Source organism: Esox lucius, chromosome 3, assembly GCF_011004845.1.
Source record: "Esox lucius isolate fEsoLuc1 chromosome 3, fEsoLuc1.pri, whole genome shotgun sequence".
Classification (NCBI taxonomy): domain Eukaryota; kingdom Metazoa; phylum Chordata; class Actinopteri; order Esociformes; family Esocidae; genus Esox; species Esox lucius.
This window is the reverse complement of record NC_047571.1, coordinates 1704712-1732624: the sequence shown is the minus strand read 5'-3', so window position 1 is coordinate 1732624 and position 27913 is coordinate 1704712. Positions and strand designations below refer to the sequence as shown.

Genomic DNA, 27913 nt, shown 5'->3' with positions numbered 1-27913 from the left:
TAATCATATATTTGATTATAATCAAATTTAATCTTAAACAATTAATAAACTCATTTTATGTCAGTTTTGAAGTAATACGTTTTGTCTCTTTTATTTTGAAAATATCCTTATTTTCGTGACCTGGAAGTGTTTCTTTAATGTTGCTCACAAGACGCTGATATGAAACTATTGAAAGTGACGCACCTAAAGACAAACCACATAGAGGCATTGTGAAAGGAGGAAGTTGGACCAGCACGATAAGTCAGATCGCAAGTGTGCCATTGTCTGCTTTTTAGATTGCTCTTTGTAATTAAGCTTTATGGCATGAGTTGTCTTTTTGAAGTGAGGTTGTTCAACTCCAGTCCATTGTTCATCTCTGGTGGGCTACTTGTGTGCGTAAAGTTTTTATTGTATTTTTAATTGTATATCTTTAATGTTGATACATTTTTGATGACCATTAAAATGTAATACATGCTAATGTCACCAAATAGTGCTTTAAGTAGTGTTTAAGTAGCGTCTACACTCAAAGGTATTTCTGTGGATTTTAGTTTTTTATCTGATAATGGGTTATTTGGAACAACCATTTTTAAAGGCTATTCTTGGTACCCATAAAGACCAGACTTTTCACATATTTCATCAAATCTTTTCACCTAACTTAAAAAAAATGATATACATAATATTATTATCTATTCACTTTGCGTTGACACAAAATTTAAAAAATAATTTATTTCTCATAATGATTTCCACATGCTTTTCCCAGACGGGTATCATCACAACCCTGCGATGAGTATGCCCCAGAATGAGGTGGAGAGGGAGGAGGAGTACAGGAACCCTACAGAGGTAAAGAAGAGCCAGATAGTGATGCCCTGCCATGCCAACCACTGCCAAGAGCTTAGCGTGGGCCAGCTGCTTAAATGGATGGACTCTACAGCCTGTCTGTCAGGTTTGTTTCAGCCAAAAATATCCAATGTCATTCCATTCTACTCTAACTCTGTGTTACATATACAAGGTTGTATTACATGTACAATTGTTATACAAATACAACCTTTTGTCGATATATATAGTACCCACTGGGCACAGAGCTAGTGCACCAACTGGTATGAATGTACAACACCGCTACAGGCCATTGCAACTATAAAAAAGGTTGCCACACACATATTGTCAATACGTAGGCGCCACAGAGTACCTACCATCTGGAGGTGGATATTATTGAAAAATATACAAGGATGTCCTTTTCCCCAAAACACCCCCCATGCATTCCGCACCCCCTCTCAAAACATCTTTGGTGTTATGAATCTACATGGAAAATGTATTGGATATTAACCAATGTATCAGAGTAAATGGTTGTTTTGAGGTTGACATCTAGTGGTGGGAAAGTTATCATGGTAACCAAAGGCAAGCTTAGGTAAATCTTGAAGAAAGATTTAGAATTTGTGGCGATTTTTGTATTTTCAAAGAAAAACACCTGAATGAATTTGTTTGAATCTACAGACTCATTGAATTAATAAACATTTTATGATTTGTCAAATATCTAATGTGTCCATGTGACTGTTTCAGGAAATACATGCACAGAAAACATATTAAAAGTCTCCTCTCCTCTTTCCAATATGTAGGATGTTAACATTTCTATTTGTGAGAATGGTATTTTACATCCATAAATAACAAAAAAGTTAAAATCTAAAACTTAAGTAAAAAAATTATTATTGCTGTTGTGTAACATTTTTGTGAAATTACAATGTGCTATTATCTGGACTCTGGACATTGTGGTTGAAAGCTTGCTCAACCAGAAGTTCACAAGTCGTCTCTGGAGAACATGACAAAATCAGAAAGAGATATTGCATATTTTATGTCCACTTTTCGATTATGACCTTGTCTTGTTGTAATTGAGGATTGAGAAATGCATCCTCCGGTGCACATCTTGGCAATCCATTCTGTTATGTTATCAAACCTACCAGAAGATTCCAAATAATCATAAAATGAAAAACATTAAGGCAAACATTTGAAACAAAACTCCTCCCCCAGACATTCCCAGAAGGTTATGTCAATATCTGGTCCCATAACGGACAGTACGTTTTGTAGTGCATTACTTTTTTTTTTTTTTACTTCAGCTGGCTGTATATTAAAACATTCAGACCAGCCAGTTGACTGCAAGGACCTGTGTTGTCCAAAACTCCACTTCTGACTTTTTCTGTCTGTAGAACATTCTTCCTGGAATATTGACGCATTTTTGTAAACTCAAGGTAAACATCATGCCCATTGTCTTGCAAAAATCTAAAACAGAAGCAAAAGGAAAGCATTAATGAGCATGATGAAAAATAGGAACCTATTTTCTACTGCCATTGTGCTTTTATAGTATCTGTTAAGTGTGGGTTGAAAGATTGAAATAAGCCATGTAAAGAATGTTTGCTTGAGGTGGGGCTCATTCTGAAGCACCCTTCAAGGTTAAACATTTACGAGCAGAAATTGTTTAGAACATTTCTGGAAAATCCTACCGGAACAGCTGACCTTTTAATGATGGCAGGTGTGTAATGAGTTCTATTTGTTTGATTAGTTAATTCTGAACACAGCCCCATCCCCAGTTATGAGGGTGTGCACACTTATGCAACCAGGTTATTTTAGTTAGTTTTTCAATTGAATTGTTCACATTATAGGTCACATTAAAAGTGGAAAAGTTGTGTGGAAAAAGTTGTCTCATTCTTTACATCACAAAAACCTGGCATTTAATAGGGGTGTGTAGACTTTCTATATCCACTGCTACATATACTCACGCTGTTTGCAAATTTGTTCATGTTCTGATTTGATGAAAACAGTTGAAATTAAACCGTTTCTACTTTGTTACACATTGGTGACTTTATTGGGTTATGTAGTAAATAAACCCAATGTCATCATACTTTTTTCAAAAAGTATTTCCTGTTCAAAGACAATGCTTAGATATTCTACTTATCAGGTCCTACTAATCCCAAATAAGTAAGAGAAATTAAAAATGCATACATTATCAAAGCTCCGGCTAAGAAGAGCAAATGTCACTGACTGACTGACTGACTGACAGACAGACACTTTGTTAAATTGCGTAGTGGTTCGTATCCCGAGTTCGTATCTCCTCGCAGGCAAAGCGAACTATGCATTGTGAATTCTTCCGTATTGGTGAAAACTTCACTGGCTAAAACCGAAAACGATATATGGTTATATTGCCACTGTTTCTGGCATGGAGTAGTTAATCTTCAGTCTCGCTAGCAATTGCTCAATTCTTATGATTATTCCTAAGAAGTTAGTAGATACTAGTAAGCCTATTACTGGCTAATAAGCTGTTAAAACAGCCAGTCGCAAAAGCAATACAGTTCATAGACACTTTTTGTGGTGGAGGTAAATGTTAGTTTTACACATTTCTCAATGGAGTCTAGCGACTGCTGAAACGTGTAATGCCGTGGCGTAGTGGTTAAAGACAGTGCCTCTCATGTGGAAGACCTAAGTCCGAATTTATAGAGAGCAATGACATTTATTAATTATTCCTGGTAGATTCCACGATTTTCTCGTCTTTTCACTTGATGAAAAAGTTTGTTATCATCGCCTTTATTGATAGTTATTGTATAAATGTCATTCACAAACTGAAGAAAAAGTATATTGTTTTTCCATGAAAGAAGAAAATACGTTCTTATGCCATGAAATGAAATAGTTTTGTCAGACTCGCTAGCAATTGCTAAATTCTTAGGGGTTACTGGAATATGACTATTCCAGTAACCCCTACCGGGGTTTGAACCTCGAGGTGCCAACATTTTCTGTTGTGGGCCGACTGAAATATACTTGCCTGGTTTCTTGTTTAGTAATGTTTACAGCCTGACAGAAGCCCTACTTCCTTGTGAAATTGTGTTCCGATTCTAGAATGTGGGCAATCGCCGGCCAAAACGCCTCGTTTTTATTAATCATCAGCGGCAATTAGGGTGGCATGCAAAGAGGCAGAAATGTTGAGCGTTTTTCTGGGGATCGAGTCACTGTGATGTCATTCACGTTTTGGTCAACATCTACTCTGTCTTGTTATATCAGTTCGCCATGTAAATATTCTAATGACAAATGACAATCCAAACTTTGTGCCTTCCTTCGTTTAGAGAATTATGGCAATTTCGTATTTTTTACTATCTTTATAATTCTTGGACCGTGTGTAATTTAACTCTGGGTACTCCCATACTAGCAAATCCTGAATATTAAGTTATGCCCACTCATGTTCACCATTGGTCCATTTGGGGACATCCTGGTTTGACACAGGGTTTGTGCTAGGTGTCATGTAGGGGTATGATGTCATTACGTCAGTGTTGTAATCAGTGTTGCCAAGTCCCACTTATAATATGCGACTTTGGGCCAAGTCACTTTTTTGGGCTTGTTTGAAAAGGTTTGGTCGTTTGTTAGGAAAATCTGACAAGCTATTTTCTTTTTGTACATTTTTGGTCGCTACTTTCCCTAAATGCATTGATTGACACTGTCTGCTCGGCCTCACAATAATATAAGTGCTATTGTGTAATTCGCTCTACTACAAATCCCCACATCTTTCCCATTGGCAAAAAATCTAGTTAGAATTCCAAGCGATGTTACAAGTTTCAACGTTTATTTGTCAAATGCACCGAGCAACACAGCGTCATCCTAAACAATTAAATTCTTGTGACATGGCACCCAACAACTATGTAGAAAGTTAAGAAGAATATATAAGCAAAAATATAGCCAGACAAAAAAAATAAAGCAATACTATATACAACACTGCACACTAGCAACAGTTTAAAAGAGTGTACTGTAAACTAGCAGCAATCTGGGTATTAGCCAATTATTGATTATAGATATGGCAAGTATGGCAGTAATATACATAACAATGTAAACTAGCAGTAATTTGGTAGAATTATTGAATATTGTAGCTACATATGAGTGTAATTAGTTAATGAATGGTGACAAAGCACACTACAACTACAAAGTAAGAAATAAGAAAGAAAATGGATATAGAGCAAAAATATAGCAAGAAGAGAAAGTGATAATATACATAACACTGTACACAGTTTAGAAAGAGTACTGTAAGCTAGCAGCAATATTGTTGGTGGTATTGAAATTATAGATAGGCCTATGTCAAGTATGGCAATAATGCACATAATGTAAACTAACAGCATTTTTTTTTTAAGTAGGATGGGGAGAATGAACAGTATGGTAGAAGTATTGAATATTATAGACACTTACAGTGGATTTAAAAAGTCTACACACCCCTGTGAAAATGCAGGTTTTTGTGATGTAAAAGAATGAGACAAAGATAAATCATGTCAGAACTTTTTACACTTATGTGACCTATAATGAGAACAATTCAATTGAAAAACAAAGTGAAATCTTCAAGGGGGGAAAATGAAAAATAAAAACCTTACAATAACCTGGTTGCATAAGTGTGCACACCCTCTTATAACTGGGGATGTGGCTGTGTTCAGAATGAACCAATCACAATCAAACCCATGTTAAATAGAAATCATTACACACCTGCCATCATTTAGTGACTCTGATTAATCACAAATAAAGTTCAGCTGTTCTAGTAGGATTTTCCTGACATTTTCTTAGTTGCAAAAGCCATGGTCCACAGAGAGCTTCCAAAGCATCAGAAGGATCTCAATGTTGAAAGATGTCAGTCAGGAGAAGGGTACAAAATAATTTCCAAAGCATTAGATACTGACCGATCGACCCTTGTTAAATAGTGTAGTAGTTAGAGAAGCAGACTTTGTGAACTATTGGTCCTGAGTTCGTATCAGGCAAAGCAAAGTACCCGTTGTGAATTATTCCGTATTGGTGAAAACTAAGCTGGCCTGAAACTGTATATGGTTATATTGCGACTGTTTCTGGCATGGAATAGTTCCTCTTCAGTCTCACTAGCAATAGCTCAATTCTTATGATTATTCCTAGGAAGTTAGTAGATACTAGTAAGCCTTATACTGGCTAATAAGCTGTTAAAACTGTCAGTGGCAAAAGCAATGCAGTTCATAGACACTTTTTGTGGTGGAGGTAAACTTAATAAGAAACCTTAGTCAGTTTTACACAATCCTCAATGGAGTGTAGCGACTGCTGAAACGTGTAATGCCTTCGCGTAGTGGTTAAAGACAGTGCCTCTCATGTGGAAGACCTAAGTTAATCTAAATTACATTTTTTGTGGTTAGATGACATTTATAGCATTAGATATACCATGGAACACAGTGAAGACAGTCATCATCAAGTGGAGAAAATATGGCACAACAGAGACATTACCAAGAACTGGACGTCCCTCCAGAATTGATGAAAAGATGAGAAGAAAACTGTTCAGAGAGGCTTCTAAGAGGCCTACAGCAACATTAAAGGAACTGCAGGAATTTCTGGCAAGTACTGGCTGTGTGCTAAATGTTACAACAATCTCCCGTGTTCTTCATATGAATGGGCTATGGGGTAGCGTGGCAAGACGGAAGCCTTTTCTTACAAAGAAAACATCCAAGCCCGGCTTTGTTTAATGCAAAACAAACCTCAAGTCCCCGAAAATCACATGGGAATATGGTCTGATGAAACCAAGGTTGAACTTTTTGGCCATAATTCCAAAAGGTATGTTTGGTACAAAAACAACACTGCACATCACCCTAAAAACACAATACCCACAGTGAAGCATGGTGGTGGCAGCATCATGCTTTGGGGCTGTTTTTCTTTAGCTGGAACCAGGGCCTTAGTCAGGGTGGAGGGAATTATGAACAGTTCCAAATACCAGGCAATTTTGGCACCTAACCTTCAGACGTCCGTTAGAAAGCTGAAGATTAAGAGGAAGTTCACCTTTCAGCACGACAACGACCTAAAGCACACATCCAAATCCACAAAAGCACGGCTTCACCGGAAGAAGATTAATGTTTTGGAATGTCTTCTGACAAGTGTTACAACAGATGGCCTACAACCAGTGGTTGTTAACTGTTCATGTTTCATGGGATGACTGGCCTGGTCTTTGTATTTAAATCACGCAGACATCGGTAATGGTCATTCAGTCTTGTCTGAGTAAACTTACCAACACAATACAAAACATGGCGGATTGTAAGGCGATCAATGTTTTGGGTGAAACACTGTTGAATGCTAACATCTTAAACACAGCTCAGTGATTTGGTAAGAAATTACATATGGACAGCAAGAGATGCAATCAACATGCCAGCCCCAAAGAAACCGATTCAGAGTTTAACCTGAATCCATTAACTACACTACAAATTGGATGATGGTCGGATCGGTGGATACATTTTCAACCCAGGGCTACCGGAGGTTGCATTTTATGAATTACCCGAAGGCCATGAGTTTAAGGCTGGTGTGACTGATCAAATGGTTTTTAATGCCAGTTTATGGGACACCTTTCGAAAAGTGTTTTATTTGGGGCCAAAACAAGGCCCACATAATACGGTAGATGTACTGTTTAAAGTTGTCGAGGGGATGAAACAGTATGACTCTATTATATGAACTATTTACAGAAAATGTCAGCGGGTTTGAGTGTGACTGCGACTGCGGACTGTTCGACTGACGTAAGACCCTGAAGCCCCGCCTTAAGATAACATCGTCCTCAACATAGCATAAAAACAGACATACCACCTGTGACTATCAAGCAGTTGGAAGAATTTACGAAACATGTCTCAAGATTTTAATTGTTTACTTAGATTTTCGGTGTGGGTTTGAATCCAGCCCTCAATAGGTGGGTGATTTTGGTTTTCATTGACCATTGTTACGTCATTTTGTTCTCAATGAATTCCACAGTGTAACGTAAAGATTTTGAGCTTTAATATATTTATTTCATCGAGACCTGATGTGTAATGAGTGTTCCCTTATTTTTCTTGACGTGTGTGTGTGTAATATATAATACAATATTTTGGTTGCTATTAGGGAGCTCATTGCAGCACGCATTAGCTGCTTTAATGGCTGGGAACGGCCTGCCGTGCTGGTCGTTCCGTTTCTATGTTCTGTGTGTTTTTGTTCTGGTTTTCCTGTTTGTGTGTTCAGTCTTGTTAGTGAATTGCTTTCACCTGTGTCTCGTTAACGCCTTGTTCAAGTCCCTATTTTCATTCCTCCTGCCCCAGTGTTTCTTGTTGGTCATTGTTGCTGACACTTTTGCTGTTGCCTTGTTTCAGTTGATGTTTGTTCTTGGATATTCTTGGGTTAAACACACTTTATGTGAAGAGCCTTGCCCCTGTGTCCTGCCCCCGCATTATTGTGATAGAATGACCAACCCAGTACAAAGGACACAGCAGAGGTGGACAGTAGGGGAAGTCCTGGGATGGCCTGATTCTGGCTCAGAGGAGGAGGACCTCTACCGTCACCTGCTGGGGTCTGGTCAGCCCTGGTGCCAGCTCTGTACCACCACCCACTGGAGGGCTGGCCAGCCCTGTGGCCACCCCAGGACACAGCCCAGAAACGACCTCCCACCGCCCCAGTCCCTGCTCCTGGGATGGTGGGCTGTTGGGCCCTCAGAGGGAGCCCGAGTTGCTGCCACTGGAGTGGTTTGACTGGAGGCCCCGGCTCCCACCCCCAGAGGTGTGGGACAATGAGCCACCGCCTCTTCCTGCTTCCGAGGTGGGGCTGCTGCCTCCTAACCCTGCTCCTGCTCCACCAGCGGGGCTGTCGCCTCTTCCTCCTTCCGAGGTGTAGCCGCATATTATTTGAGGGGTCATAGAGCAAGTAGTTTGGGATACCACCTTTTATTCAAATAATAAATAATTTCCCCACAGCAAAATTGTGGCTAGTGAAAATGCAGAGTGTCTAGTAACTTGGGAAAACCACTAGCCACAGTAGCTGGTAAGCAAAAATGTTTATGTCAAGTGCTGGTTAGGGCCACTTGAGTAAAATTATGGGTTGGTTCATAATTACATGACAATATCTCAAATACTTGAATCATTCTCTGTTAGGTGTTTGCAAAGACACCTTCTCACTATTAAATATAAACACATTTTTACGCCATAATATTTTGTGACCACAGATTAAAGTATTGTTTCCACAGATAAAACCAGCAGAGATTTAATTTTTGAATAATCTTATTGTCTTTGTTATCTGACCATCTAATGTAATTGACGGCTGATGATGACTAAAGATAATAATTTGTAGTCTCTTGGAGAGTGGCATAAAATTGTTATCTTGCATTAATCTGGAAGACAAGAATATTCATTATTCACAGATTAAATGGCCAAACTGTTTCTAATCGATTGCTGTGTTGCTATGACATTAATGGCTGTCATGAGAATATGACTCTTTCCCTCACTCAAACCTAAGCTTTGGCACACAAGGTTGGAATATGCTGCATTCTTTACCAAGTTGGAGATTACTTCATGTTAAATCCCCAATGCCAGTAAGACATAATCATGCAAGATATTATGTACACCCCCTGTAATGATGTATTTTCTTTTGTTTTTGTTTTTTATGGCAATGTAATTTTTGTTTTTTATATACCACAGCTGAAAGACATGCTGGATGTCCATGTGTAACCGCCTCAGTCGATGACATCCACTTCGAGCACACTGTTGGGTAACAGCTGTTGAATGGTTACATTGTTGAATGCACTTATTTGCTCTAAATGCTTGGCTAAATGACTATCATTAAATCCTGCTTTATGTATAACCATCGTTCTCTGGGACAGGGAATAAGGCTAAGCAAGTGGTCCCCACAGTTGCACTTATGTGTTAGTCTTTATTCAGGGTTGGACAGGTGGTCAACATCCAGGCCAAAGTCAACCGAGCTTTCACCACTAGCATGGAGGTCAGGACACAAATGTTTTCTAGATTGGACGTTTGTTTTTCTTCCTGTGTTTTCTGTCAAATGTGATGCTTCATTGTGTGTCTGAAGGTTGGAATTGTGGTGAGCTGTGAGGACCTGTTCAGTGGACGCCACTGGAAGGTGTGCCAGGCATTTGCCACATTTGTCACCCAGCGCCCCACGGGAGAGAAGGTGAAATGCCTTAGTGTTTGGATGACCATCTCATGAGACAATGCCTTAATACCAATTCTCTACACTGGAGTTTATTAACAATTGATGTTTAAGTAGTTTAGGGTGGTCCAGTGGTCTAAACCACTGATGTACTGATGCTGCATGGCTGCATTTTAACATGCTCTTACATTAACTTTGTCTGTGTTTTTATTCCACAGGTGTTGCTGCGTCCGTTTGTCCCTCGTACTCAGGCAGAGCAGGTAGAGCACAGTCTTGCAGCGGAGAGGAGGAGAATGAGGACTGTCCACACTGACATTATGAAGGACCTTCTCACCAACCGGGCCTTTCATCGTGGTCAGTCTCAGTGGCAACAGGGCTACTATCATCATAGGAACTGCAGTGGTGCGTGATGCTTAATGTGGAGTCTGTTTGCCATTGATCAATGTAAAAACCCATGTGGGTCCATGTGTTAGTTGAGGTCCAGGAGACTGAGATGGCGGTGCCGGCAGAAAGGACACGGGTAGAGAGCGTTGAGCTGGTTCTTCCAACTCATGCCAACCACCAAGTTAATACATTTGGAGGACAGATCATGGCATGGATGGAGAACGTGGCTACCATCGCTGCCAGGTATAATAAATTAATATATAAAGCAAGATAGAGAAAGAAAGAACCATTGTTAACCAGTGAACCGATCACAACACAGTGTCATGAGATTGTAGTTATAGAGCACGCTAATGTAACATGTTGATACTTTTTTGACTCCTCTTTATTATGGAATGGCTCTCCTTCCTTTCCAGTCGCCTGTGTAACGCCCACCCCACTTTGCAGACCATAGACATGTTCTACTTCAGGGCTCCGTCCCACGTGGGTGACCGACTGGTCCTCAAAGCCATTGTCAACAATGCATTCAAAAACAGGTAAGCTTTGTATCGTAGTTTAGCAATAAGGCATGTGGGTGTGGCACAATATATGGTCAATTGTACAGCGAAGAGTTGTTTTTAGATTCGACCCAAAGGAGAGGGCCCAAACACTGCAGCAGTATATTAGCAATATATCAAATACCCTTGAGGTGCTTTCTTATTATAAAATGGTTATAGACGCAATTAGAACAGTGTAACTTGTTTAGTCGTACAAAAGCTGTGACTCATACCACAGCTTTCAATCAATCAGCATTCTATGTCCGAACCACCCGGTTTATAATGTATGAAATTAAATGTTTGGATTTAAAATGATGATAAAGATGTAGCATCGCACAGCTGCCTGATCCTGCAAGTTTACATTTAAATGCTACGTGGATATCAGTCTGGTCATGATGAGTAGGCTAAACTTTGGAGCCGTCTACCATTTAACCGGGCCAATCAGCACACTTTCATGAATTCTCGGTGTGGTCTAGGTGATGAAGTGTACTAACCCAAATAGATTTTTCAGGATGTTCAACAATGTTAATCTTGATGCTACTAGTCTTTTTTTGCCAGACCGCGTAAGCGGAGCCGACTAAGAAGAGCGAATGTCACTGACTGACTGACTGACTGCCTTTTGTTAAATAGTGTAGTGGTTAGAGAAGCGGACTTGTGAACTATAGGTCCCGAATTTGTATCTCCCCGCAGGCGAAGCGAAGTATGCGCTGTGAATTATTCCGTATTGATGAAAACTTTGCTGGCTAAAAACAAAACCTGAAACTGTATATGGTTATATTGCGACTGTTTCTGGCATGGAATAGTTCATCTTCAGTCTCGCTAGCAATTGCTCAATTCTTATGATTATTCCTAGGAAGTTAGTAGATACTAGTTAGCCTATTACTGGCTAATAAGCTGTTAAAACGGTCGGTGGCAAAAGCAATGCAGTTCATAGACGCTATTTGTGATGGAGGAAAACTTAATAAGAAACTTTAGTCAGTTTAACACAATCCTCAATGGAGTCTAGCGACTGATGAAACATGTAATGCCGTGGCATAGTGATTAAAGACAATGCCTCTCATGTGGAAGACCTAAGTTTGAATGTATTGAGAGCAATTAAAATTATTGTTTCTGGTAGATTCCATGAGTCTTTTCACTTGACTAAAAAGTTAGTTATCCTCGTCTTTATTGATAGTTTTTGTATAAATGTCATTCACGAATGAAATCCTAATCCTGTAAGTTAGTAGATACCGGTAAAGCTTATTACTGTCTAATACGCTGTTAAAACGGCCAGTGGCAAACGCAATACATAGCCGCTATTTGTGGTGAAGGTAAACTTAGTAAGAAACGTTAGTGATTTTAACTGTATCAATGTCATTCACGAATGGCCAATTAACAATTAAAACGGCCAGTGGCAAAAGAGGATTTGTTCAGGAAAGACGAGGCTATACTGACACCCGGCAAATGGGGCCTTTGATGTTCATAACAAAGACAATAATTGTTTTCGGACATGAAAATTGTTTGATTGGTTTCATTCGATGTACAGCACTGTTTGTTGTTTGTTATGGCGCTTTGGTAATACGTCAAGTGCGTTGTTGGTTTGTTTAGTTGAAAGTCTTTCCAATCGCAATCTAACTCATTTTTCACAACACCCATTGGAAACGCTCAGTCATACCCAAATGATTTGAATTACAGGTCGACCAGACAGATATCCATGGAGCATTTGTAAGCTTGCAGGTTCAAGTGGCTATGTGAGGCTCATTAAGATGCTGAGTTGGAATGCTTGATTGGCTCTGTCTGTGTCACAGCATGGAAGTGGGTGTGTGTGCAGAGGCCTATCAGGGGGAGGAGCCTCTGAGACACATCAACAGTGCCTTCATGACCTTTGAGGTCTGCGACAGCTATGGCAAGCCCTGCACATTGCCCAGGATACGACCCGAACCACTGGTGAGCCACCTCATGCTCATTCACAAAATACAAAGATTAGATGTTAGTTACAATGACTTAGAGTTGTATTTAATCAATTTCAACAGACTTTTCATTTTTTGTCTTATCTGAATCTCACTGAAAGGATGGATGGAGACGCTACCAGGAGGCTATTGCTAGAAGGAAGATCCGTCTCGACAGGTGAAGAAATTAGCTAATTTGTTAACATCACATAGCTGTATTAAAATGACTTCATGCACTGTATATTTACACTCAGTGGCCAGTTTATTAGTTACAACCATCTAGTGCTGGGTCAGATCTCGTTTTAAAACTTCCTGAATGTGGGAGCAAAATAAATCTCGTAAACCTTTAAAGTAGCCCTCCGGAAGTGTCCGCATCCTCCACCACTGCGTTGACTTACAGGTGCTGGTCATAAAATTAGAATATCATCAAAAAGTTGATTTATTTCAGTAATTCCATTCAAAAAGTGAAACGTATATATTATATTCATTCATTACACACAGACTGATATTTTTCAATGTTTATTTATTTTAATTGTGATGATTATAACTGACAACTAATGAAAATCCCAAATTCAGTATCTCTGAAAATTTGAATATTACTTAAGACCAATACAAAGAAATTATTTTTAGAAATGTTGGCCAACTGAAAAGTATGAACATGAAAAGTATGAGCATGTACAGCACTCAATACTTAGTTGGGGCTCTTTTTGCCTGAATTACTGCAGCAATGCGTCGTGGCATGAAGTCGATCAGTATGTGGCACTGCTCAGGTGTTATAAGAGCCCAGGTTGCTCTGATAGTGGCCTTCAGCTCTTCTGCAATGTTGGGTCTGGCGTATCGCATCTTCATCTTCACAATACCCCATAGATTTTCTATAGGGTTTAGGTCAGGCGAGTTTGCTGGCCAATTAAGAACAGGGATACCATGGTCCTTAAACCAGGTACTGGTAGCTTTGGCACTGTGTGCAGGTGCCAAGTCCTGTTGCAAAATGAAATCTGCATCTCCATAAAGTTGGTCAGCAGCAGGAAGCATGAAGTGCTCTAAAACTTCCTGGTAGACGGCTGCGTTGACCTTGGAACTCAGAAAACACAGTGGACCAACACCAGCAGATGACATGGCACCCCAAACCATCACTGACTGTGGAAACTTTACACTGGACTTCAAGAAACGTGGATTCTGTGGCTCTCCTCTCTTCCTCCAGACTCTGGGACCTTGATATCCAAAGGAAATGCAAAATGTACTTTCATCAGAGAACATAACTCAGCAGCAGTCCAGTCCTTTTTGTCTTTAGCCCAGGCGAGACGCTTCTGACGCTGTTCAAAAGTGGCTTGACACAAGGAATGCGACAGCTGAAACCCATGTCTTGCATACGACTGTGCGTGATGGTTCTTGAAGCACTGACTCCAGCTGCAGTCCACTCTTTGTGAATCTACCCCACATTTTTGAATGGGTTTTGTTTCACAATCCTCTCCAGAGTGCGGTTATCCCTATTGCTTGTACACTTTTTTCTATTACATCTTTTCCTTCCCTTCGCCTCTCTATTAATGTGCTTGGACACAGAGCTCTGTGAACAGCCAGCCTTTTTAGCTATGACCTTTTGTGTCTTGCCCTCCTTGTGCAAGGTGTCAATCGTCGTCTTTTGGACAGCTGTCAAGTCAGCAGTCTTCCCCATGATTGTGTTGCCTACAGAACTAGACTGAGAGACCATTTAAAGGCCTTTGCAGGTGTATTGGGTTAATTAGCTGATTAGAATGTGGCACCAGGTGTCTTCAATAATGAACCTTTTCACAATATTCTAATTTTCTGAGATTTTTTGGGTCAAAATTAAAAAATTTAAATTAAAAGAAATAAACACTTGAAATATATCAGTCTGTGTGGAATGAATGTATACATTATACAAGTTTAACTTTTTTAATGAAATTACTGAAATAAATCAACTTTTTGATGATATTCAAATTTTATGACCAGAACCTGTATATGCTTAGCGCATCATCTTGGAAGTGTCTATGCAACAATCGGTAAACTGTAGCCATGAAGAAATGCACCTGGTCAACAATAATGTTATATAGCAATAATGACAGACATGCTGTGGGATTCATATGCACTCAATTAAAATCAAGGAGTCTAAAGTGTGCCACCAGCCTGTAACATTGACAACAGGAAGGATATTACCATTAATTAATTGGTGTACCTATGCATTGAGTTATATTTATGATTGGCACTAAGGCACATTGTATTCAAACCTGATATATATTTTTTATGTATTCAGGAAGTACATTATATCCTGCAAGCAGACAGAAGTGCCTTTATCTGTACCGTGGGACCTTAGCAACCAGGTAAACGAGAATCAGATCCCCAAATGTCATCCTGATTGAATACAACCTCACATTATTAAAGACATTGTTGTTGAATGTCGATGTAAGACCGAAGGTCATACTTGATCTAATTTTATGGACTACCCTGGACAATTAGGTTGTAAAATTAAATGAATGATTAAATGAACCTTATTGGTATGAGTGCTGCTATGTCATGTCTAAATCTGACAATGAAAATATTATACTTACTGTGGTTGAATCAGAACAATTGTCAAATGTGAACAACTGTCCCTACAGACTTTGAATGTATTGTGAATTGTTGCAGGTGTACCTGAGCTACAATAATGTGTCTGCTCTGAAGATGCTGGCCGCCAGAAATGACTGGGTTTTAAACTCTGAGAAAAACAAGGTGAACATGATTTAGACTTTCACAAATTGGCTCATTTAGATCAGTTCTTCTTCAACCTCTGCCCTGTTTGTACGTTTTTTTGGTGGTTCTGGAATAAAGTTGAGTCATGGGTTGCGAGATATAAATATAATGCACCGTTTTAAGTCCCAAAGGAGAGATTTAAGATCATTTGTCATAATTTATGTGTGTAAACCCTTTACAACAAACTTTGTTCTCTCTTCCATATAACTCATTCCTACTTTATCCCATTATCTGCAAAATCCCTGTTGCATTTGTCTCTGGATTCTGCCTAATCCACCTTACTCTTCTCACATCTCTCATCTTCATCTACTTATCCGGTATCGGGTCGCGGGGGCAGCAGCTCCCAAACGTCCCTTTCCGGAGCCACATTTGCCAGCTCTGAGGCGTTCCCAGGCCAGTGTTGAAATATAATCTCTCCACCTAGTCCTGGGCCTACCCCGAGGTCTCCTCCCAGCTGGACGTGCCTGGAATACCTCCCTAGGGAGACGTCCTGGGGGCATCCTTACCAGATGCCCGAACCACCTCAACTGGCTCCTTTCGACGCAAAGGAGCAGCGGCTCTACTCCGAGTTCCTCACGGATGGCTGAGCTTCTCTCCCTATCCCTAAGGGAGAAGCCTGCCACCCTTCTAAGAAAACCCATTTCAGCCGCTTGTACTCGCAATCTTGTTCTTTCGGTCATGACCCAGCCTTCATGACCATAGGTGAGGGTAGGAACGAAAATTGACCAGTATATCGAGAGCTTTGCTTTCTGGCTCAGCTCTCTTTTCGTCACAACGGTGCGGCCTCAGATTTAGAGGTGCTAATCCTTATCCCAACTGCTTCGCACTCGGCTGCGAACCGGTCCAGTGAGTGCTGAAGGTCACAGACCGATGATGCCATCAGGACCACATCATCCGCAAAAAGCATCGATGAGATCCCAAGACTACGCCTCGATATCCTGTCCATAAAAGTTACAAACAGGATTGCTGACAAAGCGCAGCCCTGGCGGAGGCCAACCCCCACCTGGAACGAGTCCAACTTACTACAGAGAGAACCCGAACACAGCTCTCACTTTGTATGTACAGGGATTGGATAGCCCTCAAAAACGACCTCCTCACCCCATACTCCCGCAGCACCTCCCACAGTATCTCCCGGGGGACCTGGTCATACGCCTTCTCCAAATCCACAAAACACAGGTAGACAGGATGGGCATATTCCCAGGCCCCCTCCAGGATCCTTGCAAGAGTAAAGAGCTGGTCGGTTGTTCCGCAACCAGGACGGAATTCGCATTGTTTCTCTTCAATCTGAGGTTCGACTATCTGCCAAACCCTCCTTTCCAGTACCTTTGAGTAGACTTTCCCAGGGAGGCTGAGAAGTGTGATACCCCTGTAATTGGCACACACCCTCTGGTCCCCCTTTTTGAACAGGGGAACCACCATCCCGGTCCCCCACTCCTTAGGCACTTTCCCCGACTCCCACTCAATGTTGAAGAGGCGTGTCATCCAAGAAATCCCCTCCACACCCATAGCTTTTAACATTTCTGGACGGATCTCGTCAATCCCCGGAGCTTTGCCACTGTGGAGTTGTTTGACTACCTCAGTGACTTCTGCCATGGAGATTGACGATGCTTCCCCATCAGCCTCCAGTTCTGCCTCCACTATAGAGGGCGTGTTAGTGGGATTTAGGAGTTCCTCAAAGTGTTCCTTCCATCACCCAGTTACCTCCTCAGTTGAGGTCAACAGTGTTCCATCCTTATTGTACTCAGCTTGGCTAGTTCCCCGTTTTCCCCTCCTGAGGTGGCGGACGGTTTTCCAGACAGAAACACCTCTCACATACTTAATCCTATGCCTCTGCCCTTTTTTCTCCAGTCTACAATCTGACTCGGCCCTCCCCACATGCTCTGTGGCAAAGTTACTCACTGCAAGCTCTTAGAAGAGGCCCAAGTGCAGATGAGCGTAAACAAAAGCAAAAACAAAACTTCCCAATGACCTAGCATGTTTTACTCACTTCTCACTATCTTATATTCCTCTGTATTTGCTGCTAAAGCCACTTTCCACCACTCTAAATTTCAAGCTTCTTACTCTAACTCCAGGAAACTGCCATGTCCTCCATTCCTCAGTCCTCCACCATCATCTTCCCTCTGGGTGGTGGGACTTTGTCAACCACTTTGAAAAGAATGTTAATGACATATTCCATCTGACTTGTGAGTCGCTCTTCTCCTCACGAAACCAACACTTCACATCAAAAACTACAGACCGGTATTTCTTGTCTTTCATTGTCAAAACACTGGAGCCTGTCTTTAACAAACTCTCCTGTTAACTCTCTCAGAACAATATCCTCGAGGCTAACCAGTGAGGCTTTATGACCAGCCACTCCACCGCTCTCCTCTGTCTCTCCTCTGGGCTCTGCTCAAGCTGACACTCTCCTGTGTTCTCATCCTCCAAGATGTATCCACTGTCTTCAACTCAAACAGATCTTCCATCCTTTTGGGGCTGGGTATACAGTGAGGGAAAAAAATATTTTATCCCCTGCTGATTTTGTACGTTTGCCCACTGACAAAGAAATGATCAGTCTATAATTTGAATGGTAGGTTTATTTGAATAGTGAGAGACAGAATAACAACAAACAAATCCCGATTTTTTTTTTTTTTATTGATTAGCATTTTAATGAGTTAAATAAGTATTTCATCCCCTCTCAATCAGAAAGATTTGTGGCTCCCATGTGTCTTTTATACAGGTAACAAGCTGAGATTAGGAGCACACTCTTAAAGGGAGTGCTGCTCCCATTCAGAGCGAACGACTGAATGAGACAATAACAATGCTTGAAATACGTGACAGTGAACAATTCATTGACTCTGTAGCAGCTACTCTAGGGGTTGAGCTATCAAACGCTAACGGGCAGACACAGATTGGTATACAAGGGATTACTTCAAATCTAGACCACTCTATCACGGGCCTGGCTGACACTCTCCCCTGGACATGTGCTAATGCCACTGGATTAACCACAGAGTTTTTAAACCAGTCTTCCCCAATGACACATCTTACTGGCACAGCCCTGGTGCTATACCGAAGGCATCACCTCCTGTGGGTACTTGGTCTTACGTTGTACGCCCCAGAGGCAAATCCAGCTAGAAATCAAAAAAGAGAGCACCAACCCTCAATCCACCACTGCAAAACAGGCACGATCTGCTAACTCTGAGCGAAATGTGTGTAAATGAACCTAGGGAAGCTAACCACAACACTAACCAAAATCCAAGAAATAGCCCTAAAACCACTGATAGGCCAAGGGAAATAAGAAACTTTGCTAACTCCACATCTGATAAACCAGATACTATCTTGATTGGGGACAACATAACCAATCAGAATGGCAAAGACTGAAAACCTTACCGTGGCTGGCACATCAGTCAGAGACCTAATAGAAATGTGGCCATTTATTCTCTCTACGCATCCAAGCAACATGCAGATTATTATCCACACGTGGTCTTTTGACATTCTACAAAGGAAAACTGGCTCTGAGATCCTGAGAAAATAAACAACTCTCAACAACATGTTTTCATCTCAGGCCCCATTCCAACCTTGGGGAAAAGAATTGAATCTTTTAGCAGACTCCTTGGGATGAACACGTGGCTGACATCGGCATGCCTCAACCACAGGATAAGGTTTATTGCCAATTTCAATACTTTTTGGAACTGTGAAGACTGCTTTAGACCTGATGGTGTTCATCCAAACATCATGGGATGCCAGCTGCTTGGTGCCAACATACATCATGCTCTTGGAATGCCATTTCCAAACAAGATAAGCATGAAGGACAGTACTCAAAGGCAGAGTATCCACCCCCCTCTCCTGACCCTCTAAAATCACCCAATTATTCCAGAAGTTGTCCTTGTTCCAAATGGGGGCACAACAACTCCCACCTAGATCTTATCTAGATGGCCGGAGTTACTTTGTCACCATTGGTAATCATGAATCTGATAGGGTGGATATGAGTTCCATAGGGATAATTTCTCTGACCACTTCTGTTCAATCTCTATATGCTACCTCTGGGCCAAATTCTACAGAACAACAACATTGCCGATGATACTCAAATATATATGGCTCTCTTACCGTATGAAAACAGCTCAATAGACTCTCTGTGTCACTGTATAGAGCACATAAATACCTGGATGAACCAAAATTGTCTACAGTTAAGATTATTGTGTTTGGCAACAAAAATAATAGAACAAGTATTAGTAAAGAGCTGGATTCCCAGGCCCTTAAAACCAGGGATCAAGTGCGTAATCTTGGTGTTCTGATAGACTCAAACCTCACATTTAACAGGCATATCAAAGCAGTCACCAAAACAGTATTCTATCATCTAAAAAATATAGCCAGAATAAAAGGTTTGGTGTCCCAAAAAAAAACAAAAGAAGCTCATCCATGCTTTTGTCTCTAGTAGGGTTGACTACTGTAATGGCCTCTTAACTGGACTCCACAAAAATACTGTAAAAAAGCTGCAGCTCATTCAAAATGCTGCTGCTAGAATGTTAATCAGGACCAAGAGAACAGAGCACATGACTCCGGTTCTTAAATCTTTGCATTGACTTCAAGTCAGATACAGGATAGATTTTAAAGTGGTGCTTTTAGTTTATAAATCTCTGACTGGTTTAGGACCCGAACACATTTCTGATATGTTTGAAGAATATAAGGTTAAAAACACTTCTCTTTTCACATGCCTATGGCTGAGCACTTAAACTTAGCCACACTGTTTAGCCTTATAGCTTCCTATGTTTTTATCCCATTTTTATTGTTTTCATACTTTCTTATTCTATTATTTATTATGTTGTTTTCATTTGTTTTGATGTTTTCAGTTGAGTATGTGTATTTTTATACTTTTCTTTGTAAAGCACATTGAATTGCTTCGATGTATGAATTGTGCTATATAAATAAACTTGCTTGCTTGCTCCTAATCTCAGCCTGTTACCTGTATAAAAGACACCTGTCCACAGAAGCAATCAGATCAATCAGATTCCAAAATCTCCACCATGGCCATGACCAAAGAGCTGTCCAAGGATGTCAGGGACAAGATTATAGACCTACACAAGGCTGCTGGAATGGGCTACAAGACCATCGCCAAGCAGCTTGGTGAGAAGGTGACAACAGTTGGTGTGATTATTCGCAAATGGAAGAAACACAAAATAACTGTCAGTCTCCCTCAGTCTGGGGCTCCATGCAAGACCTTGTGGAGTTGCAATGATCATGAGAACGGTGAGGAATCAGCCCAGAACTACACGGGAGGATCTTGTCAATGATCTCAAAGCAGCTGGGACCATATTCACCAAGAAAACAATTGGTAACACACTACGCTGTGAAGGACTGAAATCCTGCAGCGCCTGCAATGTCCCCCTGCTCTAGAAAGCACATGTACAGGCCCATCTAAAATTTGCACATGAACACCCTAATTTAGAAGAGAACTGGGTGAAAGGTTTGTGGTCAGATGAGACCAAAATCGAGCTCTTTGGCATCAACTCAACTCGCCGTATTTGGAAGAGAAGGAATGCTGCCTATGACACCAAGAACACCATCCCCACATCAAACATGGAGGTGGAAACTTACGCTTTGGGGGTGTTTTTCTGCCAAGGGGACAGGACAACTTCACCACATCAAAGGGCCGATGGACGGGGCCATGTACCAACAAATCTTGGTTGAGAACCTCCTTCCCTGAGCCAGGGCATTGCAAATGGGTCATGGATGGGTATTCCAGCATGAGAATGACCCAAAACACAGTCAAGGCAACCAAATAGTGGCTCAAGAAGAAACACATTATGGTCCTGGAGTGGCCTAGCCAGTCGCCAGACCTTAATCCAATAGTAAATCTGTGGAGGGAGCTGAAGGTTTGAGTTGCCAAACGTCAGCCTCGAAACCTTAATGACTTGGAGAAGATCTGCAAAGATGAATGGGACAAAATCCTTCCTGAGATGTGTGCAAACCTGGAGGCCAACTACAAGAAACGTCTGACCTCTGTGATAGGGTTTTGCCACCTAGTACTGAGTCATGTTTTGCAAAGGGTTCGAATTCTTATTTCACTCATTAAATACAAATCAATTTATAATATTTTTGACATGTTTTACTGGATTTCTTTGTTGTTATTCTGTCTCTCACTGTTCAAATAAACCTACCATAAAAATTACAGACTGATCATTTCTTTGTCAGTGGGCAAATGTACAAAATCAGCCGGGGATAAAAAAAATTGTATCATCGCTGTATCATGATCTGCACACATTCATCTTACCTGGCAGGCTGCTGCTACCAAGCGATGTAGAAAGGATCAGTGTCTGCCCTGTGGCCATTTACTACTGGGGTTCCCCATGGCTCAGTTCTTGGCCCTCTTTTCTCTATACACAAGCTACTTGGTTCAGTCATATCCTCAAATAGACTCTCCCGTCATTGCTATGTGGTTGACTGTAACCCTGAGAGAGACAGGGAATTAACACTGTGCTGGTGTTCTGGGTCCTGGAGGCCATTTATTAACAGAAAGTGACAGAGTAAAACGTAAACAAAACTGAAATGTAAAACCTACAGGGTAGGTTATGATGAGTAATGCATTCAAGGGTGGCGTCTAGGCTGCATTCAGTGGCACAGTTTTCCAGCCTTGGGCCAGATGGTTCTATCTGGGGCGTTTGCCCTACAAGAAAAAAAATTCACCTCTACCCCTCCTGACACTTAGGTAGTGACACACATCTCTGCATGTCTAGCTAACATCTCTTCTTGAATGTTGGCCCGCCTCCTTAAGCTCTACCTCAACGAATGGAGCTGCTCTTCCTCCAGGGAAAGCCAGTTAATTTCAAAACCTCACCATCTGCTTTATTTCCTATTTTGTTTTTATCTCAAAGAATGATTATTCGGAGATAAGGTATAACATTATTAATGAAAGATTGCATTTCTCTCACTGCAGAAATAACTAGTGGAGAAAGCAGATCTTTGTGTTCCACGCAAACCTTCCCACTCATAAAAATAAAATAAAAAAGGAAGGCTATCGGATAATTACAAATATGTATACAATGATCTTTGCCATTAATATTTGCTTTTTATTGTTTTGGGTTGTTTTTAGGTATATTAATTAAAAACTATTCAGGAGCCAAATGATCTAGCTGTTTTTATTTTTTTGATGTTTTTTACTTTATTTATACAACACATTTCTTGCTAAATGCATTTCAAGGTGCTTTCACAGGTAAAAGTCAAAATAAAAACAGGTCAAACATACTGCTTTGATAAAATATATGAATTACGCTAAGATATACATTTAATAGTATACATTTTATGTAGTCATTTATAAAAAGAAATGATAACCTCTTATTTATTTTTCCATTTTAAGACAAGTTTAAGTTTTTTTTTTAAAAGACAGGCTAAAATGTTGCAATAGTATCTGTGTCCCTCAGATAATCTGGCAAGTTGTTCCCAAAGGACAGGTACAAAGTGGCTTCACCAAAATCTTTGGTTCTGACCCTTGGGACAGCTGAAAGACTAGTACCAGATGATCTAAGGGACTGGCCAGGCACATATCTAAAAACCATTTCACACAATTATTCAGGTGCAAGGCCATGTAGTGCTTTAAAAATCAGTAGGGTAATTTTGTAATAAATTCTATAATTCACAGACAGCCAATATAGTCATTTAAATAGGTGTTATGTGTTGTATTGTTTGGTGTTGGTATCGGCAAGAACACATGCAGCTGCATTTTGAATTACTACTTTGGGTATGGCCTGACTGTTGAGAGTTGCAATAGTGGAGTCTGCTGGTAATAATGCATGAATCAGTCTCTGTGTTTGGCTGGCAGAGAAACAAGCTGACCTTTACTACTGTATGTTCCTGTGATCTGTTTTCATCACTTGTCTAATATGGGCCTCAAAGTTGGCACCAAGATTTTTTGCTTGATGGGTTGAGTGTAAATCAAGAGAAATTAAATGCGCAGTCAGTTACTCTGTTTATACCTTGGCACCCACACAGTAATCAAAACCTCAGTTTTGTTAAACAAAAGTCTGTGATGCATTTAATCAACTGATCAACTCCATGCCACAGCGCATTGCTGCAGTACTTCAGGCAAAAGGAGCCCCAACTAAGTATTGAGTGCTGTACATGCTCATACTTTTCATGTTCATACTTTTCAGTTGGCCAACATTTCTAAAAATATTTTTTTTGTATTGGTCTTAAGTAATATTCAAATTTTCTGAGATACTGAATTTGGGATTTTCATTAGTTGTCAGTTATAATCATCACAATAAAAAGAAATAAACACTCGAAATATATCAGTCTGTGTGGAATGAATGTATACATTATACAAGTTTTACTTTTTGAATGGAATTACTGAAATAAATCAACTTTTAGATTATATTCTAATTTTATGACCAGCACCTGTATAGGTTGAGCAGTATAGAACCCAAAATCGAACCTTGTGGAACTCCACATGTAATCTTTGTCGTCTCAGATTTGTGCCAACCAAGGGCAACAGAAACGTTTCTGCCAGTAAGGTACATCTTAAAACAGTTCAAACTGAACCAGATAGATATTTTTGAAGCCTGTGTAGAAGCATTTTGTGATCTATAGTGACAAAGGTAGCACTTTGTCAAGTAGTACAAGGATAGAAAGCTTTTTATTTTCTGTATTTATCCTAAGGTCGTATACCACCGACCTAAAAGGACCTGTACCGCCTGCCAGATGGAAGGCAAACAGTTGGTGGCATGTGTGTGAAGGGTCCCTGATGATCCCGCATGCTCTGCATAGACACTGCTTTCACTCTTGGTTCTGCAATAGCAGGAAGCTGTGATGTGCTGGGCGGTTTTCACCACCCGTTGCAAGGCCTTCCGTTCAGCTATGGAGCAGCTGCTAAACCACACTGGGGCAGTTTGTCAGAATGCTCTCGATTGTGCAGCGGTAGAAGTTCACAAGGATCTTGATGGAGAGGCAAGCTTCCTTCAGCCTCCTCAAAAAGTACAGGGGCTGCTGCACCTTTTTGACCATGGCTGAGGTTTTGAGGGTCCAGGAGAGGTCCTCGGAGATGTAACCACCCAGGAATTTTAAGCTGGATACACGTTCAACCTCAGTACAATCGATGAGGACTGGGCGCGGGTGCATGCTTTTTTCAGCCTGCAATCCACAATGAGCTCTTTTGTTTTCTTTGCATTGAGGACCAGGTTTTTGTCAGCACACCATGCCGCCAGGCGCTTGACCCTTTCCCTGTAGGCTGACTCCTCATTGTCCCAAATCAGTGGTGTCGTCTGTGAACTTGACGATGGTGTTGAAACTGTGTACAGGAATACGGTCGTGGGTGAAGAGGGAGTACAGGAGAGGACTCAGCACACGGTCTTGTGGAACACCAGTGTTCAGGATCAGGGTGGAGGAGGTAGGACTGTGGTCTGGTGGTTAGGATGTCCAGTTGCAGTTGCAGAGAGAGGGCTGATCCCCAGGTCATGGAGTTTGTTGACCAGCCTAGAGGGGATGACCGTGATGAATGCTGAGCTGAAGTCTATGAATAGCATTCTCACATAGGTGTTGGTTTTGTCCAGGTGGGTCAGGGGCAGGGTGTAGAGCCGTGAAGACGGCGTCCTATGTAGACCTGTTCGACCGGTAGGCAAACTGGTAGAGATCCAGTGGGGAGGCAGGACTTAAGGTGGGCCAGAACTAGTCTTTTGAAGCACTTCATGATTCTGGGGGTGAGTGCAACCGGTCGGTTGTCATTCAGGCTGGATGCGGTCGACTGTTCCCTTAATATTTTTTGATCAGTGTATAAATGTTATTTAAATATAAATGCTGTCAAGATCACTATTGGTATTATGAATCAGCCTGTTTTCATGACAAGGATGTTTGGATATGCTCTGCCATTCTGTGGTCCTCTCAGAAACAAACATAGTATTATAACATTGCAAAAGTGAATAGTGGATTATACTAAGTGTGAGTTTTTTCTTGATCAATTGACCTAACTAGGAAAAACCTTGTGCCCATGTTAAACTCATGGCTCCAATCATGGTTGACACAATTCCCCTCTGTCACTCAGGTGAGCTTGTACACCCTGGAGAAGAAACAGGTATTGAGTTTCATGATTGAGTTTGAAACAGATATCTCGGCTGAGAGGGCCTTCATGCTGCTATCTGACCTCAACAGAAGAGTGGAGTGGGACCCAAACTATGAGTAGGTATCTGTTTACAGATAAAAAAAATCATAATATAGTATTAACATATCCAGTCATTAGTTTACCTTCCGATTGTCAAACAGTTACTTAAACAGTTTAAGCAAGGCAATGTGTACACTTTTGTTAACCCTAAAATACAGAAATTCCTTCATTCGAACAGTGCAGTTTTTACCGTTCAGAGTTTGATGAATAGAAAGAGACTTCTGTGACATCACACCTGAAAGTGTAATGAACGACATAAGGTCACAAATTAATGTGTTCACCTTCTGTTCAGGCTCTGTGTGCTATGCTTAATGAAAGGCGGCTGTTGTTGTCAAACCACATCTAATTTTATAATGTACTCCACAAGTCTATTTGCAAATGTTTAATGAAGCAACTTGGGTGTAATTGCAGTAAATCTACATTTAAATTTTTGTCAACTTGGTTTCAATTATTGTCAATCGATCAAATGTATTTATAAAGCCCTTTTTACAATCAGCAGTTGTCACAAAGTACTTTTACAAAACACCCAGCCTGAAACCCTAAGGAGTAAGCAACAACAGTGTTGAAGCACAGTGGCTAGGAAAAACTCCCTTAAGAGAGGCCGAAATTAAGGAAACCTAAAAGGGAGTCTTGGAGGGGTGACCAGTCCTCTTCTGGCTGTGCCAGTTAAACATTTTAAGAGTACAAGTTGTAATAATAAATAAGTTGATTTGGGGTGTGTCCAGAGTGTATAAAACCTCATCCCAGTCAGGTAGCAGACTGGCAGTTGGAATCATCAGGTATCATCTTGATTGGCAACAACAAGTCTTTAGTGCCTGGTACTTCGGAGGTGTTGGCGGAGACCTTAAGTTTAAATCGAGCAGGAGACAAGGAACATTTAGAGAGTGCATTCAAGGATTTACAGTGGAGAAGGAGAACTGACCCTACTCCCCGGAACAATAATATAGCAGCTTAAAACCTTGGGGCTGAGACAGGAGGGATTTGTGCGCGTTTAATGTTTAACTGGTTCAGTATACCCAAAGTATTTTGCAGTACTCAGTCCTCCACTGTAAGCTGACCCCATGAGCATGCTAATTTCATAACTTTCCCTGTACAGGAGGTGTGAGCTGATTCATATTGTGGATGATGATGACTTTCTGTATCGCGTGGTGACTCCCTTGGTAGGCTGGGGCTCGGCCAGTCCTTCAGCCAATCCTCAAGGAATAGCCCAGGACTTCATCCTCCTAGCTTCCAGGAGACAGCCGTGCGACAGCGGGTGTGTGGCTGGCAGGCACACAGAAATAACAAGTAGAAGGAATGCAACTAAATGTGATTGTGACCATGTTTTTTTGCCTTCTAGGGACCCTTATGTTATTGCTCTACGTTCAGTTACTCTTCCAACTCATCCTCCTACAGAGGGCTGCAACCGAGGGGAGGTGCTTTGTGCAGGCTTCAGCATCCAGGAGGTCTCCAAAAATGTCTCTAAGGTAGAAGAGAATACTGTTACCTTTGAGTTCACTCTCTGCATTTGATTTTGTAAACTAATATAATTGTTTGCCTTTTGTTCTTCCAATGTGTGTTTGATGTACCTGCAATTACCACTGGGAAGAAATGTATTGATGATGATAACTCCTATTCTTGTCCCTCCTAGATCTCCTACTTCAATCAGGCGTCTCCGGAGGTCCTGCCTTACATCTCGACAGATATTGCTGGGCTTTCCTCCAGCTTCTACAGCATCTTCTGCACCTGCAATACCTTCCTTCAAGAGAATAGGGACAAACCTGATCCTGCCGGAGACCAACAACCCTCTTCCCCAGTGAAAACACCACTGTAACCCACTGCCCTGCACACTCTAATTCCATAACACAAGAGTTAGTGTGGTACAAATGGGTTAAGCACACTGACATTTGAGGAGCTTATGATCTTTATTGCATTTGACTGAATAATGAAACAAGGCTGAAATGTGCGCTTTCAACCACAATTTCCAAACCTATTTAATGATGTCTATCATTAAATAACTCACTATTTCTATTGAAACACTTGCCGGTTGAGCAGTCTTTGTGACTGAAGCTCTTGCCATCTGTGCCCCAATAATGAATCCACTTTCAAAATCACATAGTTCCTTTCCTCTTGCTGTCTTGATTGAAAATTGAGGTCAGCTGGGCCTGCTCAGCATTTTTATACATCCCACAGAGCATGATTATTCAAGTTTTTCCTAAAATGTGTCACCTGTTTGAGAATTACTGTTAAACAAAGGGCATTACAAAAGATTGTACACACATTGCTAATATAATTTCCTAATTTTACAGTAAATATTTTACACTTAAGTT

The 27913-nt window shown here is 41.0% G+C and overlaps 1 protein-coding gene across 3 annotated transcripts; it reads left to right on the top strand.

Annotated features, from left to right (window-relative positions):
- Positions 1–186: 186 nt before the first annotated feature.
- Positions 187–27910, top strand: acot11a (acyl-CoA thioesterase 11a). Of its 3 annotated transcripts, none has more exons than XM_020044859.3 (16): positions 188–358; positions 740–922; positions 9423–9492; positions 9663–9723; positions 9811–9912; positions 10110–10245; positions 10365–10518; positions 10689–10808; positions 12596–12734; positions 12859–12914; positions 15006–15072; positions 15377–15460; positions 25488–25621; positions 26701–26859; positions 26944–27070; positions 27235–27910. In XM_020044859.3, exons 1-16 carry the CDS (start codon positions 304–306, stop codon positions 27415–27417), a joined length of 1830 nt encoding a protein of 609 aa, XP_019900418.2. In that variant the 5' UTR covers positions 188–303; the 3' UTR covers positions 27418–27910. The 3 variants fall into 3 exon arrangements, with proteins under 3 accessions (XP_019900419.2, XP_019900418.2, XP_010866022.2); XM_010867720.5 differs by having other exon boundaries at positions 220–371; XM_020044860.3 differs by lacking the exon at positions 26701–26859 and having other exon boundaries at positions 187–358.
- The last annotated feature ends 3 nt before the right edge of the window (positions 27911–27913 follow it).